The sequence below is a fragment of the Portunus trituberculatus genome, chromosome 49 (genome assembly GCF_017591435.1).
Source record: "Portunus trituberculatus isolate SZX2019 chromosome 49, ASM1759143v1, whole genome shotgun sequence".
NCBI classification, from domain to species: Eukaryota; Metazoa; Arthropoda; class Malacostraca; order Decapoda; family Portunidae; genus Portunus; species Portunus trituberculatus.
In genome coordinates this window covers 2,404,952-2,422,145 of record NC_059303.1, presented here as the reverse complement: position 1 = coordinate 2,422,145, position 17,194 = coordinate 2,404,952, and the positions used below count along the sequence as shown (strand labels likewise).

The window sequence follows — 17,194 nt, the reverse complement described above, 5'->3', positions numbered from 1 at the left end:
TTTTATTTTTTTGTTTTCATATAGTGTTGCTATTTATTGCTGTAAAATTTTCTGTCTTGTTAACAGGTACCTCATCACTTGCCAGTTACAAGTTACATGCAAACTTATTGGTTTCTGTGTTTTTTCAGATGCATACGATTGAGATCAGAAGGCATGGGTGTCCCACTATACACAGATGAAGATCATAACCACTTCGTTGATCTCTACTTTGTATTACTGTACAAATTTCAGCGCAAAGCCTTTTTAGAAGAAGTAAGTAAAGAATCACTTTGTAAGATGAAAAGAATATTGAAGCCTCTTGAAGAATGAGTTTAGTATGTTGTGTTCTTGTAGCCATAGAGTGTACAACTATAGTATAGCACCTTTTATTAACTTCATCTCAGTTAATGTCTTTATTTTTGTTGGCTCAAAGTATCCTGTATCTTGGATTGAGTCTGAAAATTCTCTTGGTGCCAACAAAATATTTTAGAGTAACTTTTTTTTTTTTTTTTTTTGTATAATGGATGGTTGTGAAACGTTTGTATATCTATTTACTCTTTTTAGGATTGAGGCAAGCTCATAATGGTCTTTTTTTCTTTTCTCTTTTTAAGTGTTATCGTAGTATGTATGTATACAGATATGTGGATGTTTTTGAAAGTTATATGAGGAATTTTGAGTGTAGTAGGTGATTTTGATAACTGATGTATTTGACTGATTGATTTAAAGTTCTGCACTGATAGTGTCATCTTATGTTTCAGTAACCATTGAGGTGTAAAAGAATGATTTTTATTTATTTATTTATTTTATATATATATATATATATTTTTTTTTTATTTTTTTTTTATTATATTATTCTGATGGGTTTTATTCTGCAATTAGTGATGGGGCAGAAGTAATGTAAGGAATCCACGTTTTCAATATGTGCATCATTTAACAGGTGAAGGCACTGGATGTACACGAAGGAGTTAATCTTGTTCAGCGGTTGGTGACTAAGCAAGACAAAGCAAAAGTTTGGAAGCATCGACTAAAGATTGCTGATCTTGCCATTCAAATATTTTTAGCCACATCAATTGTTAAGAAGTACAGTCATGATTTCTGGTAAGTCCAGCTATAGAATGTAGATGTTTGGCTAATTTATTATGTTCCATTTCAGATAGTTCCATCCCCTGTTGCTATTGCAGAATTTAAGTGTTTGAATCAGTTAGATAACTTTTGCAATATGAATGTGGCAAGTCAGTTTTCCATCATAAGCAAAATTTTATATTTATATATTAGACATGGGGAATGGGACAACTGGACACAGCTCAACTGGCCACCATATAGACTGGGAGGAAACTGCAAATTCATAATTGATGTACTCAAGGCAGATAATTTTTGTATTCAAGGTAGCTCATTTCTGTACTCAAGGCAGCTCCTTATGTGGAAGAGATATTTTAAGAGCAGGTGATTGCAGCGCAAGAGTCACCTGTCAAGTTGAAGAAATATAGGGAAGCAAATGAAAGAATTAAAACATTTGTCAGTACATATCAGAGACGAAATGTTGTTGATGTCTTTGGGGAATTGCCCAAAACTTTTCATAGATTTTTGCTTTGGGTATTACTTCTTAATGAGTGAAGAAAGTGCAAAATTATTTTTACCAATAATAATTTTATTAGGAGTGTTCATAGATTTTTGCCTATGTATCTTTTATTATTCTATTTAAATAAAGTACTTCATAAGGAAATTTTGATCATCTTTTTTATCAGTTTTACCAATGCAAATTGTTTTATAATCAATAAAGACATTGAAATATTTTTTACAAATACTAATAACTACCAATACTACTTTTATTAGCACTGTTCATAGATTTTTGCATACATATCTTTAATTATTTATTCCAATAAAATACGTCATAAAGCAATTTTACCAGATTTTTTTTTTTTTTTTTTTTTTAATAAAGAGTTTAATATGGCAGCCAGAAGGCTGAATGAGGACTGACTATGTACGGGTCAACCTAAATTGGCCTTTTAGGTGTGGCTGTGGGCTTCACCAGGATTTCCCCGCTATTTCCAGCTCTTCATAAATCATGGTCTTGCTTTCTTTCTCCAACCTCGCTCCATCTCCTTACACTCTGTCTCTATCTTTCTCTCTCCTTTTCAATATAAATTAGTGTATTTCCAAAAACATTATGACTGTTGCACATCACTGTTGAGGTAAAAATCAAGACATGTTTTCTCCATAAAAGTTTATATAATACAAACATGGCAGATGAGCAGGGGAATGTGACCTTGCTGATACTTCTACCTGACTGACATCTTTCAGAGGCCTCACTTATATATACTACAGCCTTCAAAGTACATACAGCTCACAATTGGTTCCTTCTTCAGTAATTTAATAAATCTTTGAAGATTCTTTCAAGTTTTATAATCTAAACTCCTTTATTTTGTTTCTTATTTCATAGTTTTACTTTTTGTTACTTAATGCTGAATTTAAAATTGAAAAATTAGTTCAAGAATCAATTATTCACTGATGAGGGTATGAGGAGCTGCCATGAGTACAGAAATGAGCTGCCTTGAATACAGAAATGATCAGCCTTGAGTACATGAATTATGTATTCACAGTTTCCGTAGCCAGGTGGTCATGGCCAGTTGTCCTAGACCCTTAGACATGAAGGCTGTGGGTATTGTCGTCCTCACCAAATTAAAATCTCTCAATGTTTAGCTGATCAAGAGTAGATAAAATTGATACTTGCAACAGATTAAATTGAACTTTTTTTTTACATTGCCTGTTTGGACATTAAAAGGGAACAAAGAAATTGGCAACAATGTTGTGTAATAGTGGCATCAATGTAGAATGTTAGAGCAATTTAATGTATATGATTAACACATTGTATGTGGGTAAGCTGTATCTAGAATTTTGATACATAAGTTCAATAGATGTGATGAAAAATCCTTATGAAGTTATTGGTGTAGAGGTTAAGAAAAAATATTATATAATACAACAGAACTGTTCAGAATCTTGCCTTTACCCAGATGATATAGTAAATTACATTTTTGTTGCATAAGATTAATTAACAATTGATTAGAGTGCTTACACATTCTCTGTTTATCATCTTGACGAGCATGGCTGGCGATTGTATCCAGGGTTGAGCAATGAAGACTGGCTGATAACTACAACTACCTCTCACGTATTCTTTAGCAGCTATGGCTGGACTGCAGCATCACAGTCCCATTATTTAGAGTCACCATTCTTCAAGGAAGGCTGGCAAGCAGTCAATGGCTTAAGCAGTGATGATCTTTTATTCTGCTCTATCGAGTGACATGAATATTCTTTCCGTATTACCTTTGAACTCTATACACTGCTCAGAATCTTTGATGAAGCTCATGAAGCTCTTCTTTAACAGTTCAGAATAGTGCAAAATTTCCTGCTAGTAGACAAGGCTGGTTTGGCCAACTACACAGATTAGCATTGTTCTGCTTCCAACTTAACTTCCTGCACCTCTTCCATAATGTCTTCAATAGGGCTATCTGCATATTTCATGAATTCAAGTGTGGCCTGATTACTGTTTCTGTGTCAGAGACCCATTTATGTGTGCTGAACGCTTAAAAGAGGTGATAGTGTCTGGCATGGAGGTGTACATTCCTCATTCTTTTTCTCAACCTAAACCTTCTATACCTTGGTTTAACACAGCCTGTTCTTGTGAGCCTTCCATCTCCTGAGTCTCATGCACTTTATATTTCTACCCAGAATCATGCTAAGTCTGTTCTTCAACTTGCCAAACACTCCTGCATAAGTAGAAAATGTCAAAATCTTTCAAACTCAAACTCCCTTCGAGACTTATGACATCAAGCCAAAAAACATGTCCAATAACTTCACCTCTTCCTTCATCTTGCCCTCCTTTATTTCATCCTGATGGCACCACTGCCATCTCTTTTGTCTAAAGCTGAACCTTTCTCTCAAACCTTTGCTAATAACTCCACCTTGGATGATTCTGGGCTTGTCCCTGCCTCTCCTCCTCCCTCTGACTTTTTCATGTCTTAGTTAAAATTCTTTGTAATGATGTTTTCCATGCCCTCGCTAGCCTAAACTCTCGGAAGGCTTATGGACCTGATGGGATACCTCCTATTGTTTTCAAAAACTGTGCTTCCATGCTTGCACCTTGCCTAGCCAAACTCTTTTAAATTTGTCTATCAACTTCTACCTTTCCTTCTTGTTGGAAGTATGCCTACATTCAGCCTGTTCCTAAAAAAGAGTGACTTCTAATCCTTCAAACTACTGTCCTATAGCTTTAATCTTTTGCCCTCCTTTATTTCATCCTGATGGCACCACTGCCATCTCTTTTGTCTAAAGCTGAACCTTTGCTAATAACTCCACCTTGGATGATTCTGGGCTTGTCCCTGCCTCTCCTCCTCCCTCTGACTTTTTCATGTCTTAGTTAAAATTCTTTGTAATGATGTTTTCCATGCCCTCGCTAGCCTAAACTCTCGGAAGGCTTATGGACCTGATGGGATACCTCCTATTGTTTTCAAAAACTGTGCTTCCATGCTTGCACCTTGCCTAGCCAAACTCTTTTAAATTTGTCTATCAACTTCTACCTTTCCTTCTTGTTGGAAGTATGCCTACATTCAGCCTGTTCCTAAAAAAGAGTGACTTCTAATCCTTCAAACTACTGTCCTATAGCTTTAATCTTTTGCCTTTCTAAAGTGTTTGAATCTATCCTCAATAGGAAGATTCTTAAACATGTCACTTTGCAATTTTCTATTTGATCACCAGTATGGCTTTCATCAAAGTTGCTCTGCTGGTGATCTTCTGGCTTTCCTTACGGAGTCTTGGTCATCCTCTTTTAGAGATTTTGGTGAAACTTTTGTTTTCACGTTAGACATATCAAAAGCTGTTGATAGAGTCTGCCATAAAGCTCTGATTTCTAAACTGCCTCTCTACGGTTTCTCTCTTTCTCTCTGCAACTATATCTAAAGTTTCCTATCTGACCATTCTGTTGCTGCTGTGGTAGATGGTAACAGAACATCTGACTTCTGATCTTTCTAAGATATCCGATTGGGGCAGAGAAAATCTAGTAGTTTTCAATGCCTCAAAAACTCAGTTCCTCCATCTATCAACTTGACACAACCTTTCAGACAACTATCCCCTCTTCTTCAATGATACTCAACTGTCTCCCTCTTCCACACTGAATATTCTTGGCCTGTCCCTTACTCATAATCTTAACTGGAAACTTCTCTTACTAAAACAGCTTTTATGAAGTTAGGTGTTCAGAAGCATCTCCACCAGTTTTTCTTACCCCTCCAACTACTTACTTTGTACAAGGGTCTTATCTGCCCCTGATTGGAGTACTCTTTGCATGTTTAGGGGGGGGGGGTTCCACTCACACAGTTTTATTAGATTGGGTGGAATCAAAAGCTTTTCATCTCATCAACTCCCCTCCTCTGACTGTCTTCAGCCTCTTTCCCTCCGCCGAAATGTTGTATCTCTTTCTATCTTTTATTGCTATTTTCATGCTGACTGTTGTACTGATCTTGCTAACTGCATGCCTCCCCTCCTCCTGCAGCCTCGCTGCACAAGGCTTTCTTCTTCCTCTCATCCCTATTCTGTCCAACTCTCTAATGCAAGAGTTAAATAGTACTTACTTCTGTATTTCTGCCTTTCTACGACTTATCTTCTTTTAAGAAGGAGGTATCAAAACATTTACTCCCTAATTTTGGCTAACACTTTTCTTTCTTCTAGAGTACCAGTACCCAAGTGGGCCTTTTTTTTTTTGCTGGCCCTTTCTCCTACATAAAAAAAAGGGGAAATAAGAAAATTATTTATTCAACATAATTTGTCATATGAGTTTATAAGCCAGGAATATTATCCCATATTCATACATTTATTATTAATGCATTTATTGAAATAAGCCATGAGTGTAATTTGGTGGTGGTTGGTAACAGTGTTTGTTTATCATCACAGCTGATTGAGCCAGACCACACTGCCTCACTGTTCCAAAACAGGGAACATGGAAAATTTTATTGAGAGAACCAGCTCTATTACTGCTGCAGAGCGTGATTTATTACTAGAGTTGGTGAGGCAGGAAAAAGTGCTTCTAAGTAAAAGCTCAAATGGCCTTATAGTGGCCTTAACACAGGAGAGAAATGCAACCTCTTTCAACTGTGCAGGCTGGGAAGAGGACAGTCCACCAGCTATCTACATAAATGGGTACTTATCAAGCAAGTAGAATTCTAATAGAAAACTTGGGAAATGGAGATGCAGCGATGATGATGTTCCTCAGACCTGTTCGTTCACTAAGGCTTTGGTATTATTGATGCACTACCAACAAATTTTGTGAATTCCACCCCGGGGTTTGGTCTCAATCACAATTTTTTGTAAAGTAGGCTATTTGAACAATAACATATATTTTTTTATGTTTCTAAAGCCAGTTAATTCACAAGAAAACTAATAATAATAGATGTTTAGGAAAAATTTATTCAAAGTTAATGACAAAGGCATGAGTCTTGGTTCATCTTTGCAACAATCATTGCCTTCCTGAGCTGCTAGAAGGCAGCGTTCACTCTTGAGAATACTGATTTCTTGTCAGTGCGCATGACATCATCAAGTCAAGGTAATCCGTATTAAATTGAATAAATCGCGTCAGTTAATCATATCTCCAAAACCCCCTTCACTACTGCCCAACTGCATGTCACTGCCAGCCACGATACTGCCTCAGGTCACCAACCGGTTGCCCACATGATGTCCGGTAACACACTATCACTCACAAACCTTTTTCCCATTGTAATTTTCTTTTGTATTTGTTTAAAAACCCTTTCCACATTCACTGTATACATTAGGCATATGCAAAACAACAATAATGATAAAAAATAATGATGATATAGGCAATCAAATACATGAAAAATTGAAATAGAAAAGAAGATAAGAAAATATTATGAAAGTGCTATTATAAGTAGTAGTATGCTTTTAGTAGAGGCAGAAGTAGTAGTAGTAGTAGTAGTACTAGTAGTGTCATATCCAAGGTGTTGCACAACGTTGCATAAATTTTCTGGCTACTTGTTGTAAATAAGCAATGTTTTTTATTAGTTTATTTTATTTTATTTTTTATTTATATTGCTAATTTATTTTTTTCTAATTAACAAAAATATCTATACATAAGATGTTTGATATAGTACCAACAGCAAATGACAATCACAATTCCTTCTGTCGCTTTTTCCACTGCAAATCATTACAATTCTTCTTACAACCACACATAAAGATTACTCCAACCTCATATACGAGTGCAACAATGTAACTCATTACTGAACATAATTCTAAGGTGCAATAATTCTAACTTTCTCTCTTCCTCTTTATATTCTTACATCAGAATGAATTCTACCTCAATGTCTTTCACTATATCCTCATAACATTATTACAACATCCAAACACTGTTTCATTTATCAGTGAATATCATATGCAATAATTACAACTTCTCCTTTTCAACCCAGTTGTCCATATATAAAAATTACTTTTACTTAGTACATGAATACAAGCAACCAACGTAACACACCACTGAATATATTACCATTCACATTTGGTTACCTTACTTCGTTTAAAATGACATCATAACACACCACTGAATGTAATGACAAATCTTGATATATCCGCGCATGTAATTTCATTCAACAAATCTCATATGGAACAAACCCACTTCTTCTTGGTAACCATACATAAGAACTAAATTAACTTCGTACACGAATACACACAAGTAATTATGTTATGTAACTTACTCGTCAAAGCATTACCACATGCATCATACGTACAAAGATGCACACACGATTCTTTACTTGTAACACAGGAATGTAAGTATATAATGGCATCATATTGATCCAAGTACATACACATAACCACATATACTAGAATAATACCTGAACATCCTATCATGATTCCTTCATCCTAATTTACCTCAAAGACTGCACTGTAACTTATAGCTCCACTTACTGTTTGTTATATGAAGTACAAAATGCTCATGCCTCCTCAGCTATACAGCTGAGGGTGGCCCCGCTCAGACCCTCAGTTGTCCTCCCTTTCTGCTTCCTCTCGTTTCTCTTCGACCCATGCCTCTACAGTTTTCCTTCAGGAATCTCGGGGGAGGGGGCGGGCATGTCTTGACAACACGCCCCTCAAGTAAAAGCCACGTGAAACCCTATGTGCTACCAACAACATATAAGAATGACAAAAACATCTAGTTGTTGTCTTGTCACAGGATGTTTTACCAGGTACCCTGGCCTGGGCTGGCCTGGGTCATTAAAACTGTTTCCCGTTGTGACCCTTCTCCCCTTCTAATCCCTTTTATAGCTAGGTACGATAACACTACATACTGTAAACTATCATATATATATATATATATATATATATATATATATATATATATATATATATATATATATATATCCATGTTTTCTTCATTTCTTGATTCTTCATATTTTATATTGTGATGTAAGCATGTGACAGTAATAGCAACAGCAGCAGCAGAATAATCCTTTAATGGTTAGGTTACGAGTTTACTCATTCATTATGGTAGTGCTATTATCAAAAGTAGTTGTATGCTTCTAGCACAAGTAGAAATGAAAAAAGTAATAGTAGTAGTAGTAACAGCAGCAGTAGTAGCAGCAGCTGAATAGGCTTTTGGTTGTTAGGCTACGAGTATATTCACCATGATGATGATGATAATGGTGATGATCTTTTGTTGTTAAAGTACTGTTCAGTTCTTTCATTCATCCATTGATGCAGTTTATCAACCACTTTCTTATAAAAAAAAGTAAATGAAAAGTTAAATAATGAAACATCTCTCATGCACTTGTAAAAACAGATGCCATATAATTTATTCTGACCCAGAACTAGAAATACTGCTTTCTTCCATTTTCATCACACAGACGTTCATGATAGGCAAAAATGCCCAGGTGATACTAATAAGAGATATATAGCACTGTAATGCTGTCAAAGCAACACTAAATCATTTGAGATCAAAGGCAAAATATGAAATGTTGCCACACCATACATGAGGCGCCCCGAGCCAGAGGGTACCAACCCACACGAACCTACTTTCGAGAAAAACGCGTTTAAAGTTGAACAATTAATACTACCGTAAGATCGGTCACAATATTATCATATTATACATCATTGGAAAGGTCTCGGCAAGACCTGTCATGCCATGTGTTTTTTAATAGTATATTCTATGTTTTAACTTTTACAGAGATTATTATAAATACCCCTACACCCGTAGCGGAAATATTTTTCCCAGGAAGGTTATGTTTTAGGTTCATTTTTTCAAAGTGTATGATAAAACAAACATTATGTAAAAAAATTATGACGATATGCTTTTAACTCGATTTTTTACGAAATTTTTTATGAGCGAATAAAGCAATATTTCCCCCTACCGTAAGATCGGTCACAATATTATCATATTATACATAATTTTGAAAGGTCTCGGCAAGATCTGTCATGCCATGTGGTTTTTAATAGTATATTCTATGTTCTAACTTTTACAGAGATTATTATAAATACCCCTACACCCGTAGCAGAACATTTTTTCCCAGGAAGGTTATGTTTTAGGTTTATTTTTTCAAAGTGTATAATAAAACAAGCATTATGTAAAAAAATTATGACGATATGCTTTTAACTCGATTTTTTACGATTTTTTTTTATGAGCGAATAAAGCAATATTTCCCCCTAGCGCAACTTTTATTCCCGAAAATGTTTTATTTCCCTATTTTCTCTTCATTTCTGAAGAGATTATAGTGTGAGATGTATCTGTATAGAAGATTGTGATATTGTATTTTAAAATTTATTTTCTATGATTTTACAAAGTAGAATAAGATGCATTATTATTAAGATATGATTAGATTTTTTTGGTGGTATTGGCTATCATCCTTTACACTGGCTTTAGACAGTTAAGTTCATTATCAGGAACATGGTTTTTATGATCCTGACAATGCGTAAAGCGGCTCGTGTATTCTTGTCCACTGTCTCGCCTCTTCTTGCTTATAGTCTTCTTCCACTTTGATACATCTCTAACCTTCCTCTTCTTAGCTATATCAGAGCCTTCAGCAGTAGGTTGATCAGCAGCTTCATCACTGGAGGAAGCCATTCTTGATGCCAAGACCAAAACTGGTGCGGAGCAAATCGAGAATGTGTGTATGGTGTAGCTGATTGCCGAGGTGGGGGAGTAATGGGCCTGGCAAGGGAGCGACGGCGAGGCTCAGCCGCACCTCCCTGCTCTTGGTACCTTCTTGCTCGCAGATCGGAGAAGTTTGTCGCGACTTTTTACGCATTATCACTCCACTTCGACAACATGATCCCGCCTTTAACTCAATTTTCGTATTTTTGAGGGTTGGTACCCTCTGGCTCGGGGCGCCTCACATAGTGGTCACTAATTGGCTAGTGTGTGTTGTGGGTGTAGTTGTGGGTGGAGCTTAGACATACCAGTAGCTAACACCATGTCCTAGAGCCAACATAAACAGAAATATACTGTCCTAAATGGATAACTTTGCTTCATCACATATCATAGTACATGATGGTATATACCATAGGACCTCCATATCACCTACTTGTGTACGGGATGGTAGCGAAAGGATTACTGTATTTTACGGCTTACAAGATGCACTTTTTTTACCTAAAAAATACCCTGAAAAATACTAGTGCATCTTCCAAGACAAATGTATTGTAAGGCAATACCCAGCCTCAAGTGAGCTTGGACACTTGACCGATAGCGACCTGGATTTGTATGTTGAGTCAATACATTGTTATGTTAGCATAAGTACTATTTAATTCAGCCTTTTATATGATGTAAACTCAGTACTTAGCTGCTACAAGTATTTCCGATACCATAATCCTTCCTGGAGCCTACTCGGCATGTGGAGAAAACGGGCCACTCCCTTGTCTCATAGCAACACACACATACATACACACGAACGCACACATGTGCTAGGTGCCTTTATACCTTTATTAACCCCTTCGTGCCGGATGTTAAAAAAGCCCGCCTGTATGATATACGGGTGGTAGTGCCGCGCTCCCGAGCGCGAGCGCGGGAAACTCGTGCAAGCTTGTCATACTTGTCGTCTTTGTGTATTATGCTGCTATTTTTTAGTCACTATATCGCCTTCAAAGAGGAAAGTGGACGCTTCTCTCTTCGGAGAAAAAGAGAGAGAGAGAGAGAGAGAGTGTGACATTTGCTAATATTTTAGACACAAGCGGGATGCATGTAGCTTATCTTTCGAGAGGAAGAGGGGGAGGGAGGGAAGGGAGAGAGAGAGAGAGAGAGAGATTAGAAAATTTGTTGTTTTTGTATTTGTGTGTGTGTGTATTTACCTAATTGTATTTACCTAATTGTAACATACGGGAAAAGAGCTATGCTCGTGTTGTCCCGTCTCCATATCTATTAATGTCCAGCTTTTTCTTAAAATCATGAATATTCCTTGCGTTGACCACTTCCACGTCTAAACTATTCCATGCTTCCACCCTTCTATGAGGGAAGCTATATTTTTTCACATCTCTCCTATAAGTGGCCATTTTTAGTTTTTTCCCATGCCCTCTCGACATTCTTTCATTCCACATACACAGATCTTCCCTATCCATTTTTTCCATGCCAATCATCACTCTGTATATTGCTATCAGGTCTCCCCTTTCTCTTCTGTTTTCCAGGGTCGGAAGTTGCATTCTTTTCAGTCTGTCTTCATAAGTCAAATCTCTTAAGTCAGGCACCATTTTTGTTGCAGCCCTCTGTACTTTCTCTAGTTTCCTTATGTGTTTCTTTAAGTTCGAGCCCACTGTATTGTTGCATATTCAAGCCTCGGTCTTATCATTGCAGTAATTATTTTCTTCATCATTTCTTCATCTAAATATCTGAACGCCACTCTTATGTTCCTCAATAAGTTCAATACTTCTCCAATTATTTTGTTTATATGTCTCTCTGGCGATAGGTCATTGGTAATTGTCACCCCAAGGTCTTTTTCTTCATGACTGGTTTTATGTCTTCATTTCCTATCTTGTACATACTCCTGATTCTTCTTTCACTCTTGCCAAACTCTATTTTCTTGCATTTTGTCGTGTTGAACTCCATTTGCCATGTACAGCTCCATTTCCATATTCTGTCCAAGTCTTCCTGGAGTAGTTCGCAATCTTTGTCACATCTCACTTTTCTTAACAATTTTGCATCGTCTGCAAATAGGCTCACATAACTGGACACCCCATCCACCATGTCATTTATGTAGACCGCGAACATTACTGGTGCCAACACTGATCCCTGTGGAACTCCACTCTCCACCAAGCCCCATTCTGATGGTCTGTCCTTAATTATTGTTCTCATTTCTCTTCCTACCAAAAGTCTTCCATCCATTTTAGTAAACTGCCATGCACTCCTCCTACCATTTCAAGTTTCCAGATCAGTCTCCGGTGTGGTACCTTATCAAAGGCCTTTTTTAAATCCAGATATATTCCATCAGCCCAACCATCTCTTTCCTGTATTACATCTATCACCCTCGAATAGTAACATATCAGGTTTGTCGTGCATGAACGCCCTTTTCTAAAACCAAATTGACACTCACAAAGTATGTCATTTTTCTCCAAGAAGTCTGTCCATCTATTCTTCACCACCCTCTCACACATCTTAGCTACCACACTTGTAAGTGACACTGGTCTATAGTTCAATGGGTCTCTCTTGTTACCTGATTTATAGATTGGGACAATGTTAGCTCTTTTCCAGTCTTGGGGCACTACACCTTCCCTTAATGAGGCATCAATTACTTCACAAACTTTTTCTGCCAGTTGCTCCCTGCATTCTCTTAAAATCCATCCTGATACCCCATCAGGTCCCACAGCTTTTCTCACTTCTAAACTCCCCATCATATTCTTGATCTCCTCCACAGTTACTTGAAACTCCTTCATAATCCCTTTCTGTTCCATTACCAGTGGTTTGTCAAAAGCAGTCTCCTTTGTGAATACCTTCCGAAAGCATCCATTCATAGCCTCTGCCATTTCCTGGGATCTTCACTGCATACTCCATTTACTTCTAAACTTTCAATACTTTCTCTATTTTTGATGTTGTTGTTCACATGTCTGTAAAAAGCCTTGGTTGGTCTTTACATTTATCAATTATATCCTTTTCTTGTTTCTTTCTTTCTTCTCTTCTAATCAACACATATTCATTTCTTGCTCTTTTGTAACTTTCCCACTGCTTAATCCGTCTTTTCCTTCTCCACCTCTTCCATGCATCCTCTTTTCTTGTTCTAGCCTTTTCACATCTATCGTTAAACCAGTCCTGCTTTCCAACTTCTCTATGTTGTCTTATTGGTACAAATTTTTCTCACCTTCTTTGTATATTTTTATAAATTCCTTCCACTTTTCATTTGCTCCTTAGCACTCTTGAATTTCATCCAATTTGTCTCTTGAAAGAATTTCTTTAGGTTTCCAAAATCTGTCTTGGCATAATTCCATCTTCCCACTTTATATTCTTCATTTCTTCTAGATTTCTCTTCATCTATCACCTTGAACTCCAAAACTGCATGATCACTCTTTGCTAAAGGGCACTCCACCCTCATCTCCTCAATGACCATTGGCTCTGTACTAAAGACCAAGTCCAGTCTTGACGATGCTCCCTCTCCTCCAAACCTAGTACCTTCTTTGACACACTGAGTTAACACATTTTCCATTGCCAGTGTCAATAGTGTATTTCCCCATGTTGTCTCTGATCCTTCCATTGACCAGTCCTCCCAACACACCTCTTTACAATTTAAATCTCCCATCATTATAGTTCGTTCGTGTGTGTGTGTGTGTGTGTATGAGTGTGTAATTCACTGTTTGATCTGCTGCAGTCTCTGACGAGACAGCCAGACGTTACCCTACAGAACGAGCTCAGAGCTCATTATTTCCGATCTTCGGATAGGCCTGAGACCAGGCACACACCACACATCGGGACAACAAGGTCACAACTCCTCGATTTACATCCCGTACCTACTCACTGCTAGGTGAACAGGGGCTACACGTGAAAGGAGACACACCCAAATATCTCCACCCGGCCAATCGAACCCGGTCCTCTGGCTTGGCCAGCGCTCTAACCACTCTCCTAACACTAACTGTGTGTGTGTGTGTGTGTGTGTGTGTGTGTGTGTGTGTGTGTGTGTGTGTGTGTGTGTTTTCACGAATGTTACAAGGCGGGATGCATGTAACTTATCTTTCGAGAGGGAGAGGGGGAGGGAAAGAAGGGAGATGGGGAGGGAGGGAGGGAATGGAGAGAGAGAGAGAGAGATGGGAACAGTCTATGCCATTGGGTAATTTTAGACACAAGGCAGGACGCATGTAGCTTATCTTTAGTGATTGGTGGAGACAAGGATGGTGGGAGGAGCACTAGGATTTCAAGGACAGCATACGGCGTGTGTAGTTGGTGTCCAACACACTATACGGGACAACTGAACTGAAGAAAGCTCAGAAAAGAAATATGACGTCTATGTAGGCGTCACCGTATTTGCTACTGGGGCTTCATGACGCCCACTTAAGCGTCACCTTAGTGAAGGGGTTAATAGAACATCCAAATGGATTACTCGTTCAAGCAAGAGTCAAAACTCCACTTGTGAATTATATTCACATTGATAAAGCCTGTGAAGCACGATTGCAAAATAAAATAAATACAAACTGCAGCACTGACATGTTCGGTATTGGCAATTGGCAGATTCAGCTATTTTAATAACCTAAGTTATTCAGCCTCCCAGATTTCCGAAACTTTGGAATTTCCGAATGACTAACCTCAGAAATTGAGGACTTTTACAGTATAAAAGGTTTGCTCACACTAACTAACCACCAACTAGTATGTCATCGCCATACAAACAAAATCGGACAAGTGATTACATAATGTAAACAATACATGCAATACGTGTCGTCGCCCGCCACTAAAACAAGAAGAGATGGACTGCTTCACTGTGTGTACATATTTACCTATGGTGTTTTTATTTACATAGTTGTGAATTTGTGGTAAGTGCTCCAGCAAATTTGTAATGAGTGGTGATACAATAGTGTCTTGCAGACTCCTTGCTTATGTTTTTGTGTTCAGTGGTCGGGTATATGGTGAATGTGTTCTTGTATGAGAATTACTTTTTTTTCTTAGAAATTTCTTTCAAATATTAGGATGCGTCTTGCAAGCCGTCAAATATGGTAAATATTAAGTCACGTTAAATTAAAATTGCATTATTCAAACTCATGTTAATCGAGAGTTGACTGCATTCTATTACTACACACCATGGACTCAATACACTGTATTATACTAAATAATCATAGATAAATTATTTTTATCACTATAAAACATCCAAATTCTGCTTAACAGAATAACTTGTAGACTGAGATACATATTGTAATAAATTCCTTTTTAAGTATCGGTAGTATCTGCAGAAAATCAGCTGATACTGATACCAATACCAGTACTCCTTAAATGAGCTGATACTATCGATACTGATGCATCAGTACATCATATACACATTAGTATATGAAAAGGCAGTGGAGGTTATACAAAGAGCTTGTGCTTTGTATCACAAAATCAAGCAGTTTTCAAGCAACATTTCTCCAAGTGTGACTTTAGTGTACATAGTCTTGACATTGCTCAGAACTATATCCACTTTCACATGTACACTTTGCTGCTACTATTGTAGTGCAATAAAGTTATTGTTGGGGAAAGGAAGGGAGATGAAAGTTTCATTGTTAAACAAGGATGTGTACTGTTGCCATGGTGAGATAACTCTGTTTATTGATTGAGTTGTAAGGTAAATGAAGGTAAAAGTTGGTTGTATTGGAACAGAAATATGCACAGATGATCATAACTGGAGAACAGTTTTGTTTGAAGATAGTGGTGTGTTGATTACAAAGAAGGAAGATGACTGCAATTAGTCATGAATGTTTTAAGGTGTAGAAACTGAACATCAGAGATAATAAATTGTTTTACTACTTTGTGTATCCATAAAGTTGAATAAGTAATTAATGAAAGTTTTGGATGATTTGTTTTAAGGAATTAAAGAATTACTGTAAATGGGCCAGACATTCTGTCCAGAGTCATGTTTGTTGAGATGGAATAATAGAATGAGAGAAGAGTTAGTGCACAATGTACATATAGTAGTGCTGGGTATTCAAGAGGTAGTCCCATGTGAGCTGGGCAGACAGTATGTCAGTAAAGTTGAAAGAGAGAAGGGATGTGTGATTATTATTGTGTGTTTGTTTTCATTCAGTATTGCAGTTTTCAGGATTGATTTATATACATATTTTTTTTTACAAAAAGAATACTGAAATCAGTTAATGTGTGATACTGGTGCACTCATTTCCATAATTTACTACAGGGCTGTGTTTCTCGAGTGGTGTGGTGTCCAAGAAGCTGCTGCAGTTGCTGATGATGTACTAATTCAAATGATCCACAAATATATGCAGCTGTGTGAAGCCTCACAGCACATATACTCTATGGGTTCCATCCTTCACAAGAAGGTATGTGTGTAATATTCTGATCTAGAACATTCTTACTACTGATTTCATAATGCTTTTGAATATATATACAGTATGCCCCCACACTTGGCGAATTAATTAGTCTGGCAAAACTACCGCCAAATGCGAATTTCACCAAGCATTATTTCTTTATACAATTTAAATTGCCTAAAAAATTACTCAATCAGTCTTTGGCCATTGCCAAAGTCCCTCTTTTGACCTCTAAAATACCATCTTTCAAGCTGAAATAAAATCTTTTGCCTTCACATATTAGAACACATGTACAAAACATACCAATAAACAATAAATAATAAGACATGATAAAAAGGCTGTAACTCCCGTTTTTCCACCCGTTTCCGTCGCCCACTTTCGTCCTCGCCACCACCCCCATTGTCTTTACCCCGACTGGTACCACCTGTTGCGCTGGTAGAGGCCATGTTTGTGGTAAATCACCAGAATTCGTTCCCCACGCTAGCAGAGCAGAGGGTAGCACTAACAAAATGGCTGAAAGGGACTCTCACACTGCGTTCTGATACGTTTAGAAAGAGGTCTGACGTCACTGGGAGCCGTGTGGTTCACCATGCGGCCGCCAGGAGACTGCCAAGTTTGAATTCAAATTGCCAAGCATGCACTCGGTGGTCTGTGGCCACCCTACCGCCAAAAGTGAATTTCACTAAGCTGAGGTTCGCCAAGTGCAGGGGCTTAATATATATATATATATATATATATATATATATATATATATATA

At 37.5% G+C, this 17,194-nt stretch overlaps 1 protein-coding gene across 2 annotated transcripts in view; it reads left to right on the top strand.

The window, feature by feature from the left end:
• LOC123499077 (mucin-17-like) overlaps positions 1–17,194 on the top strand; it is a 35,434-nt gene that overhangs the window by 4,216 nt on the left and 14,024 nt on the right. For both annotated transcript variants that reach the window (XM_045246680.1, XM_045246679.1), the window contains exons 5-7: positions 129–252; positions 917–1,077; positions 16,308–16,449. In XM_045246680.1, coding sequence (XP_045102615.1) covers positions 129–252; positions 917–1,077; positions 16,308–16,449 — 427 coding nt within the window. The remainder of the gene's footprint in view (positions 1–128; positions 253–916; positions 1,078–16,307; positions 16,450–17,194) is intronic.